General features: G+C 43.4%; 1 protein-coding gene across 1 annotated transcript in view; it reads right to left on the bottom strand.

Annotated features, from left to right (window-relative positions):
- DGKK (diacylglycerol kinase kappa) overlaps window positions 1–24,809 on the bottom strand; it is a 144,026-nt gene that overhangs the window by 18,586 nt on the left and 100,631 nt on the right. The window contains exons 13-18 of the mRNA XM_079764664.1: window positions 22,749–22,840; window positions 8,661–8,760; window positions 7,026–7,245; window positions 5,344–5,448; window positions 4,787–4,883; window positions 2,960–3,067 (exon numbers count right to left, since the gene is read on the bottom strand). Of these exons, the coding sequence (XP_079620790.1) occupies window positions 2,960–3,067; window positions 4,787–4,883; window positions 5,344–5,448; window positions 7,026–7,245; window positions 8,661–8,760; window positions 22,749–22,840 (722 nt within the window). The remainder of the gene's footprint in view (window positions 1–2,959; window positions 3,068–4,786; window positions 4,884–5,343; window positions 5,449–7,025; window positions 7,246–8,660; window positions 8,761–22,748; window positions 22,841–24,809) is intronic.

Genomic DNA, 24,809 nt, shown 5'->3' with positions numbered 1-24,809 from the left:
TTTTGTTCATTAGATTCTTTGTTCATTTTGATTTTTAGATTCAATTGTTGATAGCTTGTATTTATTGCCATTTTATTGTTCATATCTGTTCTTCTTCTTATATTATTATTATTATTATTATTATTATTATTATTATTATTATTATTTCTAGTGGTCTGGTGCATGAAATTCATGCATGGGAGTGGGAGGGGGAGTTCCCTCAGCCCAGCCTGCACCCTCTCCAATCGGGGATTGCTGGCTCCTAACTGCTCACCTGCCTGCCTGCCTGATCGCCCCTAACTACCTCTGCCTGCCTACCTAATTGCCCCTAACCCCTCTGCCTGCCTGCCTGATCGCCCCTAACTACCTCTGCCTGCCTACCTAATTGCCCCTAACCCCTCTGCCTGCCTGCCTGATCGCCCCTAACCTCTCTGCCTGCCTGCCTGATTGCCCCTAACTGCCCTGCCCTGCCAGCCTGGTTGCCCCCAATGGCCCTCCCCTACAGGCCTGATTGCCCCTAACTGCCTCTGCCTGCCTGCTGATCGCCCCTAACTGCCCTCCTCTGCCAGCCTAATCTTGCCCCCAACTGCCCTTCCCTGCCAGCCTGATCTCACCCATAACTTCCCTCCCATGCCAGCCTGGTTGCCCCCAACAGCCCTCCCCTGCTGGCCTGATCTCACCCCTAACTGCTCTCCCCTGCCTGCCTGATCACCCCTAACGGCCATCCCCTGCCGTCCTGATCTTGCTCTCAACTGCCCTCCCCTGCCAGCTTGATCTTGCCCCCAACTGCCCTACCCTGCTGGCATGGTTGTCCCAACTGCCCTCCCCTGCAGGCCTGATCACCCCTAATGGCCTCTGCCTCAGCCCCCACCACCATGGCTTTGTCTGGAAGGAAGTCAGACATCCGAAAGATGGCCGGTCGACCCAGTCTAATTAGCATATTACCCTTTTAGTAGTACAGATAGATTATATAGGATAGGATTGCTTAATTAGGTGGGGGAGCCTTTTTCAGCAAGAGGAGATGCTCTTGGCAGACAAAAACACATAATCCCTATATCTGGACTGATAGCCAGCGATATGCACTATACTGCCAAACTGGTCATTGAAAAATTGAACCACTTTCTTACACCTTACACCAAACAGCTGTTGCCCTAAAACCCCTCCTCAGCCCCCACCTTAGGTTCTGCCTTTGCACTTCACCCAGATTTGGTTCTGATTAGTCGGTTTCTATGCCAGTCTGCATCTCTGGGCCTATCAATGGGCCTGATCAGAGAGGTGGGGCTGATCAGCAGCCTAGCAGAGGCCTGAGAGAAAGAGAGGCACAGCTGCTGGCCAGGCCCGGTGCGAAAGAGGGAGGAAAGTGCTGATCAGCAGCTGCCACGAAGGCTACGGATCAGACCCTGCTTCTCTGTCCAGGCCTCTCTTCACACCTGATCCGCAGCCTCCTTGACAGTCAGTGCTGGGTCAGGGTGCCTGAAGTGGTCACAGTCAGTGCTGGGTCGCCACAGCAACCCACACTGACTTTGGTCGGTCGAGCCATTGGTCGTTTTGGATGTTATGGACCCTGGGTTTTTATATATGAGAATTACTAGAGGCCCAGTGCATGAAATTCATGCACTCGTGGGGTCCCTCAGTCCGGCTTGTGCCCTCTCCCAGTCCGGAAGCCCTTGGGGGATGTCCGTCAGTCAGACATCCTTACCTCCGTGGAGGTGGGAGAGGTTCCCACCACTGCCACTGCACTTGTCAGCCATGAGCCCAGCTTCTGGCTGAGCTGCACTCCCCCTGTGGGAGCGCACTGACCACCAGGGGGCAGCTCCTGTGTTTAGCCTCTGTCCCCGGTGGTCAGTGTGCATCATAACTACCAGTCGTTCTGGCGTTTGGTCGATTTGCATATTAGCCTTTTATTATATAGGATTATTCAAGAATACCCTTCAATAGTTCACGTAATACTGGTTTGGTGGTGATGAACTCCTTTATCTTTTTCTTGTCTGTGAAGCTCTTTATCTGACCTTCAATTCTTTTTATATTAAATGTATTGGAGTGATATTGGTTAATAAGATTATATGCAAGTGTACAATTCTATGATACATCATCTGCATATTGCATTGTGTGCCCACCACTCAAAATAAAATCTTCCTTCACCATATATTTGACCCCCTTTATCCTTTAATGCCCCCACCACACTCCTGTCCCTCTAGTAACTATCATACTATTGTCTGTGTCGATGAGTTTTTGTTTTTAAAGTAAAGCCACAGAAATAAGCCACCACAGGGCATGAGCTTTGAAATGTAAGAAGGCTAGTATAAAATTACTTGTTTTATGTTTTAAACAACAAATACTTTGGGCACTTTAGTTGCTTTATCTATAAAAATGGTTTCATTATATATAAATGCTAAATACCTAGAACAACTAGGACAATTCTGAAAAAGAACAAAGTTGGAGGACTTTCATCTCTCAATTTCAAAACTAACTATAAAGCTACAGTTAGCAAGATAGTGTGGTATTTGTATAGAATAAACACATAAATCAGTGGAACAGAAATGATAATCTAAAATAAGTAGGTCCAAGGGAACCAGGTTGGTAACACAAATAACTAGTCAGTTGATACTTTGCATCCTTGTTAATAAAAAACAGACCTGAAGCCCCTACTAGGATCTGGTCAAGTTTTCACAGAACAAAGGTAAGTCAATGTAATCTGTTTAAAATAACAGTAATACAGTTAGTTGTGTCTACACAATAACTTACATGCCTAGATTAAGAAGGCAGCCAAAGTTCAGGATGCCAAATGCAGAGTCATCACAGACCAAGTTAACATTCGGGGCAAGCAGTACCATTAGGATAATCTTGGGACTAATGTGTTTTACTTCCAAAGGACCTCTTATTTCTGTTGGTTGTCTGAGAGGTAGGGTATGTAGCAATATACTATGTATATATGGTTATTGTCTGTCTTCATGTAGGAAGAGGAGTTTCTTTTCCTTACTTGTATTGTGCTGGGTGTTCATCTCTTCTGGTGTTGAACTCCAGAGAAATTTTAGCATCCAGTCCAATTCCAAAATAGTTGTTCATGACGCACTTTTCTTTGAAACGTCTGAAATTAGGCAAAGCGAAGAGGAGGACAGACATTGGTGCACAAAAGAGGTGCCATTATTAATTGGCAGCAGACTTCATATGCATGATAAAAAAGCACTGAAGGAAGGCCTCCTATACATTGGACATAAGCCTTAATGTTCTTGGGAAGCACAGGTAGATTTCCTATTGTGTTAACAACTAGCATTGTTAGCTGTAAAAGAGGGCACCCACCTAGTTGGGAGGATTCAGTGGATTTGGGGCTCATAATAAAGAAATAATCTTTGGAAGTCCTCAGATATGAGTGGCCAATATTTTTCCACATATAATAAAGGGGAATAGAGTCATTGGTTTATTCCCACAAAGAACTTTTGAGTATCTCAGATAAAAATGTATGAGAGTAGCCCTGGCTGGTGTGGCACAGTTGGTTGTGTCCTCCCTTGTGCCAAAGGGTTGCTGGTTTGATTCCGGGTCAGGACACATACCCAGGTTGTGGGGTTGGTTCCTAGTTGGGGTGCATATGGGAGGCAACCAATCAATGTTTCTTTCTCATATTAATTTTTCTCTCTCTCCTTCTCCCTTCTTTTATCTCTAAAATAAATAAAAACATATTTAAAAACAATAAAAAATGTATGAGAGTAAAGCCTGCACTATTTTTTTAAGATATGTCTGAACTCCTTTGTGGTGTGTTCACACCAAAAATCAAAGTGACCACACATTTGGGAGAAAAGACTGATAAAAGAGGATATATGTCAGGCAGTTTTTTTATTCTTCTGCATTCTTCTCAGGTGTTGACATCAAAACCAGTGGTGTGCTGAAGCCTGTTTGTACCAGTTCATGTCAGCTGATTATTCCTATCACTTCTCAACTCTAAATTTAATGGAATTGTATAAGTAGCTTGAAATAGATTATGGTGGGAGAGTTTATACCAGGAAATAAATCAGGGTTTCCCTTTCCCCAATCCAGAGAGCTGGTTTTAAACATTTTGTAGCACACCATTGATCAAAACTCATTAGGTAAGTCTATGAACTTAAGCCAATGGTGAAGGAGAAGGGAGTGGGGGCTGGAGAGAGGAATAAATGGAAAGCTGCAAAAAACTTCAGTAATTGCTACTGTGTTCTTCGTTTGGGAAACTGAAAATGGGTACAGTGTAGCCATTACTTAACTAACCCTACATCTCTCACATGAGATTTGCTTCCCTCAACCACAGTCCAGAAATTGAGGTCTTTCTAACTGATCTTTTTAATGTAACTCAAAATGAGTGAATAGGACAGAACTTGGCTGCTGGGAATATTCTAAACTAGTAGGGCTAGTGAGACAAACATCTTTAGATTTACTGACTACTCCCCTAAATGCCCATTTATTCTTTTAGTCCCTTCAATCGTTACTGTTAAAGGCAACAGTGGAAAAACAAGTCATTTGAAAGAACAACAGCTAACATTTATTGTTTATAATAATAACAACAATAATAAATATTAACACATATAGCATTTAACTATGGGTGGCAAGCACTGCTCAGTGAAAGTACTTTGCATATATAAACTCAATAAATACAACAAACCTATGTGACAAGTTCTACAATTACCTCTATTTTACATGTAAGGAAACTGAGGCTCATATTGGTTGCATAAGGTTGGACAACTAGTAAAGTACAGTAAAGATTTGACTCTGGGCATTCTTAGGCTATGCTCTTAACCAGAGAAAAGAAAGCCATAAAAAGGTCATAAGGCTAAATACTTACATAGTTTCAGGTGTAAAATGTAAGTGCTCCAAATTAAGGTTATCTAGGTCTTCACTTTTGAGAGAAGGTATAGAAGACAAAATGCCACAACGAGAACCTAGACACAAATGATATCACCTTGGTGTCAGATGCAAACAAGAAATCCCTGTCTTCACTTGTGTTTCACACTATTTTGTCTGTGGAAGTAGGGTCAAGCTCAATGACTTTCTCTGAGATAACATTCAGGGTTTGCATTCCAAAGAGGGATCATCTTGGATAGACAGGTGCTTCCACTGAGAGGACAGTGAAGCTGAGTTACTTGCTTTCTAGCAGTGAAAACAGCTTCACAGGCTGGATTTCATCAGGCCAGCCTTTTCAAAGGACCTAATAGCGTCATTACTTGTGGACATTGGCATGGGGTCTTAATAGTGTGAGTTTTCTGAGAAAGAGGAAGGGGAATATACTGCAGAGTAGGATTATGGCTAAATGAAAATGCATGAAAACACATCTTTATTTTCTGCCACTAGAAGACAGTGATAAAGGGTAGAATAAGAGAAGAAGAACAGAAATATCCTTACGGTGTCTTGGGCTCGTCTGGCTAATATCTTCTGAGTCATCTTCCGGGAAGAAAGTTGAAGTAAAGTTCTTAACCGATATCGTCCGTCGGCTTTGTTCATCCAGAACTAGAGAAAAAGTGGAAGTAAGGAGGGAAGGGAAGGGAAGGGAAGGGAAGGGAAGGGAAGGGAAGGGAAGGGAAGGGAAGGGAAGGGAAGGGAAGGGAAGGGAAGGGAAGGGAAGGGAAGGGGAAGGAAAGTGAAGTAAAAAAGGGTGGTGTGTGGGGGTGGGGGGAGGATTGGTCACATTTATCAGGCATTTCTCCAGAATTTCCTTTATTTAGTTAATGCCAGTGTGTGGTTAGACAACAGAGACTTTCATTTGGACCATCACCTCTCCTCCATGATACTTTTGTAGTCTCAGGTTTCTTACAGTATTGCCCCCATATCTCTTCATATCCATGCTCGAGCTTTCTCTGTTTTACTGGTCACTCTTTTTCTGTCACCCAGTAAATGTGATTGTGAGTAGAAGCTCAGGGCCAGCTGTGGGAAGGGGGTGGGGCACTATGGGAAACCCTCTGCTCTTCTACCTCTATTATTAGCTCTCTGTTAATTCATTTACTCACATGACTTTTTCTGCAAATGTGAGCCTCTAGGAACATGCCATTCTTTCACTCAAATGTCTTACCCATACACAAAATATTTGAGAAGTCTCCTTCATTTCTATATAGTGTATAGCTCAGGTGCTCAGCCTATGCCAAAGCACATAGGTTCAATCTCTATCCTAACAGGGGTGGCTTTCTCTATCCCATAGCCACAAACTGCACTTCTAAAATCTGACTTATGTGTTGATGGAGCAGGCTGAGGGTTGGTTGTAATCTAAGCATCACTACTTGGAAACTACTACAGAAATAGAGGCAAACTGACTGTTCAATTCTTTCACAATGCAGAAGGGATATTTCCTTTCTTTCTTGGAAATTTGGCTGAGGTTGTGTTTAAAGGTACCAAGGCAGAAGAAGGTACCATGGCTAAAAGTCAAAGGACTTTTACATGGACATCTGCTCAATTTCAATAGCTCAGGTAGAACACACTTGGTCTTATACCATCTTCTGATCTGTTTTTCAAAGAAGCATTGTGGGAAGAAGTGGGAACCAAAATGTTAAATTAAGAAGTTGAAGGAGTTGAAAGAGTTTTCATACTGAGTTGAAAGTTTGCAACTTCTCATGAGTTTGGGAAATGGCAATCAATTTCAGAGCTGCCAGGACCACTCTCAGGGCCCTTGTGCTTAATTGATACTGTGCAAGACATGAAGAGATAAGTACTATTTTCCTTCTAACATAGTCACAGGCTTGGTGGTTGGATGGAAACAGGAATGGGTGGAAAAATTCATGGCTGGGGGTGGAAGCTGACAGAGCTTTGAACAGCTGTAATTTTTTAGAATGAGCATTAGTTCCAAAAATAAATGAGTAGCAAGAGTTGAGTGCCTGGGAGATAGGAGGAGCCAAAGTGGCAGCTTATCATAAGGACTGACACTTTTCAAATCAGCAGAGTCTGAGGACTGATTTTGGATGCTATGTGAATGCAGAATCTAGTCAAGTTTTGGTAGTGGAGTCAAGTAGAAAACTTACAGAGAGGGAGATCAGTAAACCATTCACCAGAACTTTCTTTTTGTCCTACCTCAATCTCCACAACCCCGGGACCCTTACCTTGTTCAACTTGGAATACAATGAGTTTCAAGGATTTCTGGAGATTCTTGGCCTTTGTGGCCAGCTCCAACTTGCACTTGGCTATGTGGTCTATTTGAGGGATGAAGGGCTTTCCATCTGCCTTGCTACTATCTGCACATACTGTTGCACTCTTCTCAACTGCTGCCTCCTCAGCCAGGACATCAATCAGGACACTGAGCTTGTCATATATCAAGTCGCTCTGTATAGGGAGGAAAGGAGACAGGACATTGTTATAAGGGACCAGTGCTTGAGAGGACAGAATGAGGTGCTGGGGTGATATGGGAAGAGGTGGGAAGGGGTAGTAGCTGGCCAGGAACATTGAGCATAGAAAGTTATCTGTGGGGAGATGAAAGTTTGGGTAAAGAAATACTTGGGTAGATGTGATGAAATAACTGAAAAGTGTTTGGGGATCAAACAGATTTCATTTGTTTCTGAACAGCTGTAGGAACCAGTGCCAGTTGCCAAGTTTTTCTCATGTCATATCTATACTAATCAAAGGGTGATATGCTAATTAGACCAGATAGACTGGATGTCTTCCAGATGTCCTTCTGGACAAAGCCACGGTGGCAGGGGAGAGAGGTTAGTGGTGATCAGGCCAGCAGGGGAGAGTGGTTAGGGGCATCAGGCAGGCAGGCAGAGGTGCTTAGGAGTGATCAGGCAGGCAGGCAGGCAGAGGGGTTAGGTGCAATCAGGCAGGCAGGCAGAGGTGGGTAGAGCTGATCAGGCAGGCAAGCAGAGGTGGTTAGGGGTAATCAGGCAGGCAGGCAGAGTGGTTAGGGGCGATCAGGTAAGCAGGCAGGTGAGCAGTTAAGGAGCCAGCGGTCCTGGATTGTGAGAGGGATGTCCAACTGGACCAGGCCTAAACTGGCAGTCAGACATTCCCTGAAGGGTCCTGGATTGGAGAGGGTGCAGGCCATGCTTAGGGACCCCCTCTATGTACAAATTTCATGCACTGGGCCTCTAGTTGGGCTATAAAATGATATGGACAACTTGAGGAAAGTTATATATTTCTGAACTGGTATTTTCATGGGCATGATCCTATGGATGTGGACATGTCCCTGCATGGGTGCCTGGTGTGTCTGCCTTTGTATATGTGTATGTTTGGGAATGTGCTGAGTAATTATGGCTTGATTCCCAGCTATATCACTTAATAGTTTGTGACTTGAGGCAAGTTACCTAACCTTGTGCTTTTGTATTCCAAGACAAGTGTGAGGATTAAATAAGTTAATAAATTAAAAGTGCTTAACAGTTCCTGGCACAGAGTAAGTACTGTTATAATTGTTATCTATTGTTGCTGTTGTTAAAGTGGCAAATGTGAGTATATTTCTAGTATGTATTTTTTGTACATGTTTTCAAGCATGTTCTGGTATACAACCATGTGCATACATGCTTGGTGTACACTTGTGCCTGATGTGGGCAGATGCTTGGCATATAGTTAGGTACATGATACATATATAAGCATGAATAGTGTCACTCTTCATTTAGTAAAATATGGAATTTGATGAGGTGGACTTTTCACCATCAGGGAGTTGCTCCTCCCTGCTTTTCTTTTATAATTTCTAGTGAGAAGCACCTGGCTCCACAGAGGGCAAGACAAAAGGAATGGAAACTTACTTTCAAAATCACAGACGCTATTGTTGCATTGTTCTGTTTTATCTGACTCCAGGTCTTTACAATATCAACCACAAAATCTTCCACTGCTGAGCACAGGAATCTGGAAAGATGAGATAGATAGCACAATGTGACATGCACCATGAGATCTAGAGCCCTTTTTTCTTATAATATCACTAGAGGCTCAGTGCACGAATTAATGCACAGGTGGAGTCTGGCTGGCCCTCCCCGATCAGGGTTGATCGGGGCTGGGCCGACTGGGGGAAGGGACCATGGGAGGTTGTCCAGCCTACCCTGCCCCTGATCGGGGAGGAGGGGGACTGATTGGGGGCCTGGCCGGCCAGGGGGAGGGGCTGCATGAGGTTTGCTGGCCAGCCCTGCCCCTGATCAGGTCAGTTGGTCAGCAGCAATGCACATCATAGCGACTGGTCATTCCAGTCATTCTGGTTGTTTCAGTCACTTGGCTTTTATATAGTATGTAGATTAGTCTCCATATTCCTCATCATTCTCTCTGTCTCTCTTTCCAGGTATCTCCTCCCTCCATCTGCTTTTGCCTCTCCTCCATAATACCTTCTCCCTTCTCTATTTGTTTTTTTCCATGCTTCTTCATGTATTTATAGTAAAATATACAAGTACCTAAGAGAGTTTAATTAGCATTTCATAGTCCTAATTCCAAATTTTCAGAAAGCAGAATTCAAGAATTTCAGCCTGGGTCAAATCAGCTATAGCTCAAGGGCCCAGCTAATCTATACATATAAAGAGGTAATATGCTAATTTGTCCATTACGGTGTCCCAGTCACAACCAGTCTGTGGGTGGGGACAGGGGCAGGGACTTCCACCCCCAGCGCTAACATCACGCTGCCTGAGTGCATCCCCAACCTGCACTGAGGTGAAGCTGCCTGCCTGCATCCCCAGCTAGGGATGTGACACTGCCTGTGTGCATCCCTATTCAGTGCTGACATGACGCTGGGGGGAGGTGGGGGGCTGGGCTTGACGGGGGAACTCAGGCCATGCCCCCACCCCAGCTCCGGGCTGGGAGACCTCAGGCTGCACCCCCATCCCAGTGCCAGGCTGGGAGACCTCAGGCTGCCCCACCTGCCCCAGTGCCGGGGGACCTCAGGCTGCAACCCCTGTCCTGGTGCTGGGCTGGGGGACCTGAGGCTGTGTCCCTGACCCGGCGCTGGGCCTGGGGACCTGAGGCTGCGCCCCCAGCCTGAGGGGCTTGATGGGGGTGGGGCCAGCTGGGTCTGGGTCTCACCCAATGGGGGTGGGGCCAGCTAGATTTGGGTCCCCTGCATTTTCGAAGTGTGTGCGGGTGGTGGGCAGGGACTTGACTCTAGATCCCATGGCGTGACCCAGACTCTGATAGGAGGGAGATTTAATATACATTTTACTAATTTTCTTTCATCTCTGACACTTCTATTATACAGAAAGGGCAAATAGCAATATTAAAATATTTCTTCTAATTAACTCCCTTTTAATGTGCACGGATTTTGGACACCAGGCCACTAGTTTAGTATAAACATGATATTGGGGGAACTCTCCCTGTGGCATGTGTTTCTCAAAGGAGAGTGTTGTAGGCTTGGCAGTAACCCTCCAAAGAGTCCTGGAGGAATGAATGATCCATATATTTAGAAGGGGAGAATGTGTTGTTCAGGCTAGAAAAAAGAGCTATCGTAGATACCACAGAGACCTTTCCTAGTGTCAGAGTAAAAGCAAGGTGTCCCTACTATAGTGAGCTATAATATGCTCTTGAATGGTATGAAATATTGTGTTTCCCTTCTGTAACCCTTTTAAAAATATTTTTTAAAGTTTTTATTTATTACTAGAAGCCCGGTGCACGAAATTCGTGCATGGTGGGGGGGGGTTGTCCCTCAGCCCAGCCTGTACCCTCCCCAATCTGGGACTCCTGGAGGGATGTCCGACTGCCCACCAGGATCGGGCCTAAACGGGCAGTCGGACATCCCTCTCACAATCCAGGACTGCTGGCTCCCAACTGCTTGCCTGCCTGCCTGCCTGATTGCCCCTAACCGCTTCTGCCTGGCAGCCTGATCACCCCCTAACCACTCCGCTGCCAGCCTGGTTGATGCTTAACTGCTCCCCTGCCAGCCTGTTTGCCCCCAACTTCCCTCCTCTGCCAGCCTGGTCACCCCTAACTGCCCTCTCCTGCAGGGTTGATCACCTCCAACTGCCCTCCCTTGCAAGCCTGGTCACTCTCAACTGCCCTCCCTTGCAGGCCTGGTCCCTCACAACTGCCCTCCCTTGCAGGCCGGGTGCCTCCCAACTGCCCTCTCCTGCTGGCCATCTTGTAGTGGCCATCTTGTGTCCACATGGGGGCAGGATCTTTGACCACATGGGGGCAGCTATATTGTGTGTTGCAGTGATGATCAATCTGTATATTACTCTTTTATTAGATAGGATAGAGGCCTGGTGCACAGGTGGGGGCCAGCTGGTTTGCCCTGAAGGGTGTCACAGATAAGGGTGGGGGTTCCCTTGGGGTGTGGGGCGGCCTGAGCGAGGGGCCTGTGGTGGTTTGCAGGCTAGCCACGCCCCCTGGCAACCCAAGGGGAGGCCCTGGTATCTGGAATTTATTTTCCTTCTACAATTGAAACTTTGTAGCCTGGGGCGGCAGCCATTTCTGGGGCGGCAGCCATTTCTGTGGCAGTTAATTCAACTTCTACAATTGAAACTTTGTAGCCTTAAGCGGGTGAGCCAGGCCAGGGTGTGTGGAAAGCTTTGCTTCCCCTGTTGCCACCGGCAACCCTGGCCTGCTCTCTCAAGCTCCATTCTGCCGCCATTTGTTTGAATTTGTTTACCTTCTATAATTGAAACTTTGTAGCTTGAGTGGAGGCTTAAGCCTGCAACGGCTATGGAAAGCTTGGCTTCCTCTGTTACCTGGGAAACTTTGCTCTCTGTGGCTGTAGCCATCTTGGATTGGGGTTAATTTGCATACTCTCCCTGATTGGCTGGTGGGCGTGGTTTGGCCGGTGGGCGTGGCTTATGTAGCGGAGTGATGGTTAATTTGCATATTACCATTTTATTAGAGAGGATTTTTATTTCTTACATCACCATTTAGCTCCTCTATGCCCTCCTAAAACTACCCCCCCCTGCAACCATCACACTGTTGTCAATGTCCATGAGTTCCCTCTCTCTTTATTTTCTTTTTTGCTCAATCCTTCTACCCTCCACTGCCCCCACCCCCGATCAAAACTGTCTGCCTACTCTCTATCTATGAGTCTGTCTATATTTTTCTTGATAGTTCAGTTTGTTCATTAAATTCCACATATGAGTGAAATCATGTGGTACTTGTTTTTCTCTGACTGGCTTATTACCTTTTTAAAATAATTTAAAATTTTTTCAATTGAAGTTGATATACAATATTATAATAGTTTCAGGTGTACAACATTGTGATTAGACATTTATATAACATACAAAATGATCACCCCAATAAGTGAAGTACCCATTTGACACCATACATAATCTATATATATAAAAGCCTAAGCGACCATCACAACCAAATGGATGACTGAGCAGCAGGCTGTGTAGGGCGACCAGGTCAGCAGAGGGGGTCAGTGAGGGGAAATCAAATGACTGAGCAACAGGCAGCATGGGGTGACCAGGCCGGCGGGGGGGGGGGTCAGTGAGGGGCTACCAAATGACCAAACAGCAGGCTGCATGGGGCGATCAGGCCCACAGGGTGGGGGAAGATGGGGGTGACCAGGCCGGCATGGGGGCAGTAAGGGGTGACCAGGTCAGCAGGGGGGGCAGTTAGGGGTGACCAGGCTGGCAGGGGGGGCAGTAAGGGACAACCAGGCTGGCGGGGGGGGGCAGTTAGGGGCAATCAGGCAGGCAGGCAGGTGAGCAGTTAGGAGCCAGTGGTCCCAATCCTGGGCCTAAACCGGCTGTTGGACATCACCCAAGGGGTCCCGGATTGGAGAGGGTGCAGGCTGGGCTGAGGGGATCCCCCCTAGTGCACAAATTTTGTGCACCAGGCGTCTAGTTATTATTATATTATCTATTATATTTCCCATGCTGTACTTTATATCCCCATTACTGTTTTTATAATTGGCAATTTGTACATCATAATCCTTTTTTTTTTTTACCCAGCCTCAACCTCCTCTTTCCTGGCACCCATCAATTTGTTCTCCGAATCTATAAATTTGCTTCTGTTTTGTTTATTCATTTATTTTATTTCTTAGATTCCACATATTTTCTGTCTAACTTATTTCACTTAGCATAATACTCTCTAGGTCCACCCATGTTGTTTTAAATGACAGACTTCATTCTTTTTCATGGTTGAATATTATTCTATTGTATATATGTACCACATCTTTATCTATTTATCAATGGACACTTAGGTTGCTTCCTTATCTTGGCCATTGGAAGTAATGCTGCAATGAACATAGGGGTGCATATGTCTTTTCAAATAAGTGTTTGGCTTTTCTTCAGGTAAATTCCCAGAAGTGGAATTGCTCAGTCATATAATAGTTCTATTTTTAATATTTTTAGGAACTTCCATACTGTTTTCCATAGTGGATGCACAAATTTGCAATCCAAACAACAGTGCATGAGGGTTTCCTTTTCTCCACATCCTTGCTAAGACTTGCTGTTTGTTGATTTATTGATGATAGCCACTCTGACAGGTGTGAGGTGACATCACATTGTGGTTTTAATTTGCATTTCCCTGATGATTAGAGATGCTGATCTTTTCATATGTCTCTTGGCCATCCTCTTTGGAGAAGTGTCTATTCAGGTCCTCTTCCATTTTTTAATTAAATTGGGTTTTTGTTTGTTTTATTTTGTTGTTATTTTTGTGTGTGTGTGTTAAGTTGTATGACTTCCTTATATACAGGGTGTCCCCAAATCATGTATACACACACATTAATAGCTGATAGCTCAATTGATGTTTGTTTTTTTCCAACCAGACTGAGTTTGAACAAAGGAAATTCATCCAAAAATGCTACTGCAAGTTTGAAAATGCAGTTGAAGTACAAACACTGCCTTTATAATTATTCAAATGTATACACACTTTAATAGCTGAAAATTAAATTTTCACCCCTTTTCAGGTGTAACTGATTTGAAATAATGGGTGAAGCCAGATTAAGCTTTAAACAAAGAAAATTTATCCACTAAACTTTTTTTTTATCCTCACATGAGGATATTTTCTCATTGATTTTTAGAGAGAGTGGGAGAGAGAGGGAAAGACAGAAACACTGATGTGAGAGAAACACATCTATTGGTTGCCTCCTGCACATGCCCTGACCAGGTCCCAGGCAAGCAAGGAGCCTGCAACTAAGGTATGTGCCCTTGACTGGAATCAAACCTGGGACCCTTCGGTCTGCAGGCCAATGCTCTATCCACTGAGTCACACCAGCTAGGGCCATTAGAATTTTTCATGGGGATACATAAAAGATAAAGTTTACGGTATGAAACTGGCAATAGTTGACAAATCGAGAACGCTCAAATACCTAATGAAATGATTCTTGATGTTTGCGATTCCATCACTTCACATTATCAGCAGTGCCTGGATGAGAACGGTCATCAGTTTGAAAACAGGCATTGACAAAAAAATCATTTCTATAGATTCTTTTAAATGTTGAAAATGAACTCTATGTTAATAAACACTGACTTTATAATCATTCAAAGTGTGTATACATTTTTTGGGACACCCTATACTTTAGATATTAACCCCTTAATGGATATATCATGGGAAAATATCTTCTTCCATTCAGTAGGTTGTCTTTTTGTTTTATTGATGGTTTCCTTCACTGTGCAAAAAACTCTTTAGTTTGATGTAAGTCCCATTTGTATTTATTTATTTTTTTTGTTTCCCTTGCCCAAGGACACACACACACACACACACACACACACACACACACACACACACACACATAGCTAAGAGTGATGTCAAAGACTTTACTGCCTATATTTTCTCCTAGAAATTTTATGGTTTTGGGTCTTATATTTAAGTCTTTAACCCATTTTGAATTTATTCTTGCATATGATGTAACAAAGTGATTAAGTTTCATTTTTTGCATGTACCTATCCAATTTTCCCAATATTATTTATTGAAGAGACTTTCAGTAACCCATTGTATATCCTTGTCTCCTTTGTCATAGCTTAATTGATCATATAAACATGAGTTTATTTCTGGGTTCTCTATTTTCTTCCATTAATCTGGGTCTATTTTTATGTCAGTACCATGCTGTTTTGATTACTATAGCTTTGTAGTATAGCCTTTAGATCAGTTGGCATGATATCTCCAACTTTGTTCTTTATTCTCAAAATTGCTTTGGCTATTCAGGGTCTTTTGTAGTTCCATAAAAGTTTTAGTATAATTTGTTTTAGTTCTGTGAAAAATTCCATTGGTATTTTAATAGGGATTGCACTGAATCTGTAGATTGCTTTGGGTAGTATGGACATTTTAATGATGTTAATTCTTGATTTGTGACCATGGTACTAGTATATCCTTTATTTTATTTGTATCTTCTTCAATTTCTTTTTTCAATGTCTTGTAGTTTTCAAAATACAGGTATTTTACCACCTTGGTTAAAGTTATTCCTAGGTATTTTATTCTGTTTGATGTTTGGGACAGTTTGAAAAGAATAGTAGTAATTATTATTTAAATATTTGGTAAAATTCACTTGTGAAACCATCTGTTTGTTGGGAGTTATCTATCTATATCTATCATCTATCTATCTATCTATCATCTATCTATCTATCTATCTATCTATCTATCTATCTATCATCTATCTATCTCTATATCTATCATCTATCTACCTATTTTTATTATTGCTTCAATTTCACTAGTTGTAATCTGTCTATTAAGATTCTCTGATTATTCCTTACTCAGTTTTAGAAGATTGTATGTTTCTGGGAATTTTTGTCTATTTCTTCCAGGCCAGCCAATTTGTTGACATGTAATTGTTTATAATATCCTATCTAATAAAAGAGCAATATGCAAATTAATCATCACTCTGCTACACCCACAAGCCACACCCACCAGCCAATCAGGAGGGATTATGCAAATTAACCCAACCAAGCTGGCTGTGGCCATGGAGTGAGCAGGAGGCTTGGGTTTCCCCCACAATGGAGGAAGCCAAGCTTTCCGCACACCCTGGCAGGCTCAGGCCTCCACTCAAGGCTACAAAGTTTCAATTATGGAAGATGAATAAATTCCAGATACCAGGGCCTCCACTTGGGTCGCTGGAGGGTGTGGCTGGCCTGAAAACCCCCACAGGCCCCTCGCCCAGGCTGCCCCATGCCCCAAGGGAACCCCCACCCTGATCCAGGACACCCTACAGTGCAAACCAGCTGGCTCCCACCTATGCACCAGGCCTCTATCCTATCTAATAAAAGAGTAATATGCAAATTGACCATCACTCCAACATACAAGATGGCTGACCCCAAGTGGTCAAAGATCCTGCCCCCATGTAGACACAAGATGGCTGCCACAAGATGGCCAGCAGGGAGGGCAGTTGGGAGGGACCAGGCCTGCAAGGAAGGGCAGTTGGGGGTGATCAAGCCTGCAGGGGAGGGCAGTTAGGGGTGACCAGGCTGGTAGAGGAGGGATGTTGGGGGCGACCAGGCGTGCAGAGAAGGGAAGTTTGGGGGGACTCCAGCCTGCAGGGGAGAGCAGTTGGGGGGGACTGGGCCTGCAGGGGAGGGCAGTTAGGGGTGACCAGGCCCCCAGGGAAGGGCAGTTAGGGGCAAACAGGCTGGCAGAGGAGTGTTTAGAGGTGATCAGGCTGGCAGGCAGAAGCAGTTCAGGCAGAAGCGGTTAGGGGCAATCAGGAAGGCAGGCAGGAGAGCAGTTGGGAGCCAGCAGTCCTGGATTGTGATAGGGATGTCCGACTGCCCGTTTATGCCCGATCCTACTGCGATCAGGCCTAAACGGGCAGTCGGACATCCCTCGAGGGGTCCCAGATTAGAGAGGGTGCAGGCTGGGCTGAGGGATACACACCCCCGTGCACGAATTTCGTGCACCAGGCCTCTAGTTTCTTTATAATCATTTGTATTTTTGTAGTGTTGGTTCATCACTTCTCCTTTTTCATTTCTGATTTTATTTATTTGGGCCTCCTCTATTTTTTTCTTGATGAAACTGGCTGAAGGTTTACTAATTTTTTAAAAATCTTTTCAACGAATCAGCTCTTGGTTTAGGTGTGTTTTTAGACTCTATTTATTTACCCTTGGATCTTTATTGTTTCCTTCCATGTACTCACTTTGGGCTTTATTTGTTCTTTTGTTTCTATTTCCTTTAAACGTAAGGTTAGATTGTTTATTTGTCTTGTTTCTTGAGGCAGGCCTGTATTGCTATATAGTAAAATTTCCTTTTAGAATTGCCTTGGCTGTGTGCCATAGATTTGGGGTTGCTGTATTTTCATTTGACTCAAGGCATCTTTTGATTTCTTCCTTGATCTCCTTGTGAACCCATTCATTGTTTAGTAACATGTTATTTAGCCTCCATATGTTTGTGTGTTTTTCAGTTTTTTCCCCCATAATTGATTTCTACTTTTATACCATTGTGATTAGAGAAGATGTTTTATATGATTTCAATGTTCTTAAACTTATTGAGACTTGTTTTGTGGCCCAGCATGTAGTTTATCTTGGAACATGTTCTATGTGCACTTGAGGAAAATGTATATTCTGCTGAAGTGTCCTAAAAATATTCATTACATTTATATAGTCTAATGTGTAATTTAAGGCCACTGTTGTCTTGTTGATATTCTGTATGAATGATATATTCATTGATGTTAATGAGTGTATTACTGAGATACATGCCTTTATGTCTGACAAATTTGCTTTATATATTCAGATTCTCCTATATTGCGTACATAGGTGGTTATTAGAGTTATTTTGTTTTAAAAAATATATATTTTATTGATTTTTTACAGAGAGGAAGAGAGGGGGATAGAGAGTTAGAAACATCAATGAGAGAGAAACATCGGTCAGCTGCCTCCTGCACACCCCTCACTGGGGATGTGCCCACAACCAAGGTACATGCTCTTGACCAGAATCAAACCTGGGACCCTTCAGTCCACAGGCTGATACTCTATCCACCGAGCCATACTGGCTAGGGCGAGAGTTTTTTTTTGTTGTTGGACTGGTCCCTTTATCATTATGAAATGCCCTTTTTGTCTCTTATTGCATTCCTTGTTTTAAAGTCTATTTTGTCTGATATAAGTATTGCTATGCAAGCTTTTTTTTGTTTCCTTTCGCATGAAATATCTTTTTCCATCCCTTTATGTTTAGTCTGTGTGTGTCTGTGTCTTTTGATCTGAAGGGGTCTCCTGTAGGAAGCCTATGTATGGGTCTTGATATTTTAGCCATTCAGCCACCCTTTTTCTTTTTAATGGAGCATTTACTCCATTTACGTTTAAAGTGGTTATTGACAGGTATTTAGCTATTGACATTTTATAATTTATTTTTCTGAGTGTTTTTTGTAGTTCTTTTATGTTCTTTCTGCAGTTTCTGTTTGTTGGGAGGTATCTATATCTATCTATATCTATCTATATATCTATCTATCATCTATCTATTCTCTTGTTTTCTTTATATGTTAATGACTTTCTATAGTGTTGTGTTTGGATTCCTTTCTCTTTTTTTCTTGTAGATTTTTTTTATTTGCGGTTACCATGTGCTTCCTATATACCAAGTTATATTTATAGCAATCTATTTTAATTTGATGGTCTCTTAACTTTGAACACATTCTAAAATAAGTACATTTTTAAATTACTCTCTCCACATTTATGTTTTTGTCATTATTTTTCACCTCTTGTGTGTGTTTGTATGTATCCCTCAATTTATTGTTGTAATTATATACAATCTTCTTACTTTTTAACCTTTGTACTAGCTTTGTATTTTAGTTGATCCACTGCTTTTATTACATGTGTACCTCTATCAGTGAGAATTTGTTTTCTTTCCAATATTTTCCTATTCATATTTTTAATCTTTTCTTTTCTTCTTAAAGAAGTCCTTTTAACATTATTTGTGTTCTGGTTTAGTGGGAACAAACTCCTTTAGTTTTTTTCTTGACTGGGAAATTCTTTATCTCTCAGTTCTAAACAATAACCTCGCTGGGTAGGGTAATCTTGGTTGTATGTCCTTGATTTTCATCACTTTGAATATTTTGTGCTAATCCTTTCAGGCCTCCAAAGTTTGTGCTGAGAAATAAGCTGACAATCTTATGGGAGTTTCTTTGTATATAAGTAGCTGCTTTTCTCTTGCTAGTTTTAAGATTCTCTCTTTGCTTTTAATCTTGGCATTTTAATTATGAGGTGTCTTGGTGTGGGCCTCTTTGGGTTCATCTTGTTTGTGACCCTCTGTGCTTCCTGGACTTGTCTATTTCCTTCACCTGATTAGGGCAGTTTTCAGTCATTATTCCTTAACATAGATTCTCAATCCTTGCTCTCTCTCTCTTCTCCTTCTGGTACCCTTATGATGCAAATGTTGGTGTGCTTGAGATTGTCTGAGAGTTAAACTATCCTCATTTTTTAAAATTCTTTTTTTTCCTATTATAATTGAGTGTTTTTTGCTACCTTTTCTACCAGATTGCTGATTTGATCCTCTGCTTCATCTAATCTATTGTTGATTCCTTCTAATATATTCTTCATTTCAGTTATTATATTCTTCATTTCTGACTGGTTCTTTTTTATGTTTTCTATCTCTTTTTAAATGTTTCCTATAAGTTCTCATTGAGTGTGTCTATTCTTCCCCTAAGTTAATTGAACATCCATATAATTAGCGGTTTGAACTCTGCATCTGGTAGATTGCTCGTCTCCATTTCATTTAGTTCTTTTTCTGAAGTTTTGTCCTGTTCTTTCATTTGGGACATGCTTCCTTGTCTCCTAATTTTGGCTGACTTCCTTTGTTGCTATATATTTGGTATATTGGCTATGTCTCCCAGTCTTGGCAGTGTGGCCTTATGTAATAGGTGTCATGTGGTTCACAGTCTCTCTGGTCACTTGAGCCTGGTATTTCAGGGGTGTCCCTTTTATTGGTCATGTGTGCTCTCCTATTGTAGTTGAGCCCTGATTGCTGTTGGCATGTCATGTATGTGATTGATTCTCTGATTGACTATCAATAAGGATTGGCCATAACTATAGTGGACAAGCTGTTGTGCGGGGGGCTGACCCCACTGAGTGGGATTTGCTGTACTGGGGCTCTGGTGCTTGTTGAATCTGGTGTGTCATACGTGAAGCTGTTTGGGTGGTGTCTGGTGTGGTCTGAAGCTGACTACTAGGTTTATTGGTTCTGGGGCCTCTTATGAGGGGCTCTGGTGCAGGCCAAGTCAGCCACTGCCTCCGTCCAGCCCAAGACCACCTAGTAGGAGTTACAAAGGGATCTGTGGTTTGTTTCAATCTGTGCTGGGCTTGGAGGCCCCTGAGAGCTGTTATACTGTGAAGAGAGGACAGTTGCCACCAGTGTTGGGCTTCAGGCTGCTTAGCAAGAGATTTTGGGCATGCCGAAGCCAGCTACTGCTTGCTTGGTGTTTATGAACCTTTGAGAAATTTTAAGGAAATCCACAACATTAGCAGTGGAAGGCAACTTGTGTGGAAAAGCTTCTGCAAGAGGTTTAGTCTGGGCATGTGTGAATTGGGTGGGGCAAGGTCTCAGCAAATCACCAGGGTGGGTGAATGGTCTTAACCAAGTTAATGGAGAGCTCATATTTGGCATCCAACTGCATCTGCTGCCTGAGTGAAGGGAGGTTTTCAGCAAAGGAACAGTGGCTTCTGCCAGCACTTCTATCCCAAGGAGAGCTGCCCTGTCTCCTTCCCATTTAGCCTTTGCCTTGGAGCTAGTCAATTCAGCTCCTTCTTGTATGTCATTGGTGCTTTTTTAGCTGATGCTCCAATGCTGGAGCTCAGAGTGAGTGAATTTGTGAGCATCTATACTAATAAAAGAGTAATATGCTAATTAGACTGGGAGACCTTCGAAGAGACCTTCCAGACGTCCTTCCGGACAAAGCCATGGTGGTGGGGTCAAGGCAGAGGTGGTTGGGGGCAATCAGGCCGGCAGGGGGTCACTGTTGGGGGAGAGCAGGGTGGCAGGGGGGCAGTTGGGGGCGAGCAGGCTGGCAGGGGAGGGCAGTTGGGAGCAAGTAGCTGGCAGGGGGGTGCAGTTGGAGGCAAGCTAGCTGTCAGGGGGGTCAGTTGGGGGCAATCAGGCCAGCAGGGGGTCACTGTTGGGGGAGAGCAGGCCGGCAGGGGGGGCAGTTGGGGGCGAGCAGGCTGGCAGGGGGGCAGTTGGGGGCAAGCAGGCTGGCATCGGGGGCAGTTGGAAGTGATGAGGCCAGCAGGGGAGCCAGTTAGGGGTGATAAGGCCAGAAGGGGGTGGCAGTTGGGGGCAATCAGGCTGGCAGGCAGAGTGGTTAGGGGCAATCAGGCAGGCAGGCAGGTGAGCAGTTAGGAGTCAGCAGTCCTGGATTGCGAGAGGGATGTCTGACTGCCGGTTTAGGGTCGGACATCCCCCGAGGGGTCCCAGATTGGAGAGGGTGCAGGCCAGGCTGAGGGACACCCCCTCCCCGTGAACAAATTTTATGCACTGAGCCACTAGTATGAGTATGTGTGCAGTCCCTTTAAGACCTGCAGTGCCTGGGACTCCAGTAGCCATCCATATCACTCAGCCACAATCCTCACTAGTTTTCATAGCCTGATGTTATAGGGACTTCCTTTCTGGCACTGGATACCTGGGCTGGTGAGTTTTGTGTGAGGCTGGGACTCCCCGATTCTCAGGCAGAACCAACAATTTTCCCTTCTGTTGAAAATTGCCACACCACCCTAGGTCAGTGGTCGGCAAACTGTGGCTCACGAGCCACATGCGGCTCTTTGGCCCCTTGAGTGTGGCTCTTCCACAAAATACCATGGCCTAAGTGAGTCTTTTGAAGAAGTTGCGTTAGAAGAGTTTAAGTTTAAAAAATTTGGCTCTCAAAAGAAATTTCAATCGTTGTACTGTTGATATTTAGCTCTGTTGACTAGTGAGTTTGCTGACCACTGCCCTAGGTGGTTTGGCTCAGTGAATAGAGTGTCGGCTTATGGACTGAAGGGTCCCAGGTTCAATTTCAGTCAAGAGCACATGCCCAGGTTGCAGGCTCAATCCCCAGTAGGGGGCATGCAGAAGGCAGCTGATTAATGATTCTCTCTTATCATTAATGTTTCTATCTCTCCTTCTCCCTTCCTCTCTGAAATCAATAAAAATATATTAAAAAAAAAAGAAAACTGCCACATCATGAGTGAGGGACCTACCTGTTCCGTGTATCCATCCCTTCTACCAGTCTCAATATGACTTCCTCTTTGCATCCTTAGTAATAGTAATTCTGTTCAGCTAGCCTTTAGGTGGTTCTCAATAGTGGTTATTTTGCAATTATATTTTTTTTATTGATTTTTACAGAGAGAGGAAGAGAGAAAGAAACATTGACATGAGAATGAAACATCAATCAGCTGTCTCCTGAATGACCTTTACCAGGGATTGAGTCTACAATCTGGACATGTGCCCTGACCGGGAATTGAACTGGCAAACTTTCAGTGCATTAGATGATACCCAACCAAATGAGCTACAATGGCCAAGGTGGTTGTTTTGTAATTTAGTTGTAATTTTGATGTGGTCATGAGAGGAGGTCAACCTAGTGTTTATCTATTCTGCCATCTTGACCACAATTCCTCCCCTTTTTTCAAATCTCTGGTTTGCTATTTTGTCTTTTAGGAGTAGCACGACCCCTCATCCCAATCTCATCTTTTTATCCTGATATTTTTATTCAGTAGGTTTGAGTAGGGAGAAATTTGATTTGGAAAGATAAACATATACAGCAGACCCTCAAATAACATAGTATTGTTTAATATCACTTTATTATAATGTTCATGAGATGCCGTAGGAACTTAACTATTGTTTATATCAATTAGCCCATGGTAAAACTGATTTAACTATATGTTGTTTTGCCATAGTTCCAAGAACCTATTGACGATGTCAAGTGAGGATTTACTGTACTTTCCTTGGCCTCAACACCCCAAACTGTTAAAATGAATCCTACCTCTGACTGAAGACAGCCCATGAGGGGCAAGAAAAACCCCAAAGGTTGAGAGCCAAAGGAAGACTGACCTGGTTGGGATGATCATCTCTGTAGGATACTTGGCCTTCAGGATTTTGTTCAACTCAGTGGTTGCAGATTCTAAGTGTTGGATGGCAGCAGCCTAGGGAGAAAAGGAGTGTTCAGACTTGGAACCTTAGCAATGTGACATAGTATGCTGCCCATCCTCATTCCCTCATTATTTCTTACTGACTCTTTACCATCAATGCAACTGCCTCTCTGGAAATAATCATAATTAAGGAATTTTTTTGAAGATCCTCATAATCTTAGCTTTGTGGTCATTCTAAAAATAAAAGATCTATATTGTTTCCTCTCATTTAAATTAATATTTAACCCTTTGCACTCGCTTGCTTTTTTCTCAAGCTGCTACCGATGCTAACCATGTTGAGTCACACTCAACATCCGAGTGCAAAAGGTTAAAACTCATATAAAGGTGATAATATTTGTTCCTTGTTTCAAATGAACAATCTCATATTACATAGATAGTAAATAATAGATCTGGGATTTGAACCCACATTTTCCCAGTGCCAGATTATATCCTCTTATATAATAATACTAGTAACTAGAGGCCCAATGCAAAAATTAGTGGAAGGACTTGGCCCCTGCTGCCATGGCGGCCGCCTCTGCCTCAGCCTCTGCCCACCATGGCTTTGTATGGAAGGAAGGATGTCTGGAAGGACATCCAGTCTAATTAGCATATTATACTTTTATTATTATCTACACTAATAAAAGAGAAAGATGCAAATTGACCGTATCTCTACGACACCCACCAGCCAATCAGGCATGAGTATGCAAATTAACCCAACAAAGATGGTCCGTTAATTTGCATATGTAGGTGCCAAGCGGCCAGGGGTGGGGTGATGCCAAGCGGCCTGGGTCCCAGGGATGGGCACCAAGCCCACAGCCTCCTGGGACCATCGCCAGCCCTGGGAGGCGAGGGCGGCCATGTAGCTTGACAGCAGATAGCAGGGCCTGCTTGGCCATAGCTGCAGTGACCTGTGAGCAAGCAAGCGGGCCCGCAGGAAGCACCCAGCAGGACCTTCTTGCCCATCGCTATGGTGTGGAGCAGGCAGGCCCTGCAGAGAGCAGAGAACCATGGGGAGTGCGCCTAAGCCACCGTCAGTAGGACATTCCTGGAGGGCTCCTGGATTGGAGAGGGTGCAGGTCGGGCTGAGGGCCCCCCCATGCATGAATTTCGTGCACCAGGCCTCTAGTAGATAATAACAGCATCTACTTATATAGCACTTACTATGTGCCAGGATCTGTTCTACACTATATATATTTTTTCATTTAGTCCTTATAATAAGGATTATTATTATCCCAGTTTCACAGAACAGAAAACTGAGGCATAGGAAAAGGGGTAGCTGATAAGTAGCAGAGTCAGGATTCAATTCCAGATAGTTTGGCTCTTGAGTCTGTAATTTTAACTACAACTTGTGTCTACCAAGTCCTGATGAGCCTATCTCTTTAATATATCTTAAATGAGTCCACTTCTCCTTATATCTGTTACCACCTCATCAGTACAAATCATTATCTTTTATCTAGACCAGTGGTCAGCAAACTCATTAGTCAACAGAGCCAAATATCAATAGTACAACGATGGAAATTTCTTTTGAGAGCCAAATTTTTTAAACTTAAACTTCTTCTAATGACATTTCTTCAAAATAGACTCGCCCAGGCTGTGGTATTTTGTGGAAGAGCCACACTCAAGGGGCCAAAGAGCTGCATGTGGCTCAAGAGCTACAGTTTGCTGACCACGGATCTAGACAATTACATCTGTCTTTCTCCTTTCTTCTAATCTTTATTCCTTCAATTGTTTCTCCACCTACCATGGAACTCCCCTGCTTAAAACCTTTCTATTATATAGCAGAATGGATAGATGGATAGATTGTGATAAAGTATATTAAAATGTTAATGGTAGAATCTACCATTTAACATTTCCTATGTGTTTGAAAAATTTCCTAATAAGGTAAAAAAAAAATCTTCTATAATTCTCATTGTTCTTAGGATAAAAGTTCAAACTTCCTACCATTGTTTACCATGTTCTTCCTGGCCTGCTCCTGATTACTTCT

The sequence above is a fragment of the Cnephaeus nilssonii genome (assembly GCF_951640355.1).
Source record: "Cnephaeus nilssonii genome assembly, chromosome: X".
Taxonomy (NCBI): domain Eukaryota; kingdom Metazoa; phylum Chordata; class Mammalia; order Chiroptera; family Vespertilionidae; genus Cnephaeus; species Cnephaeus nilssonii.
The sequence above is the reverse complement of the archived record's forward strand: the minus strand, read 5'-3'. Positions and strand labels throughout refer to the sequence as shown.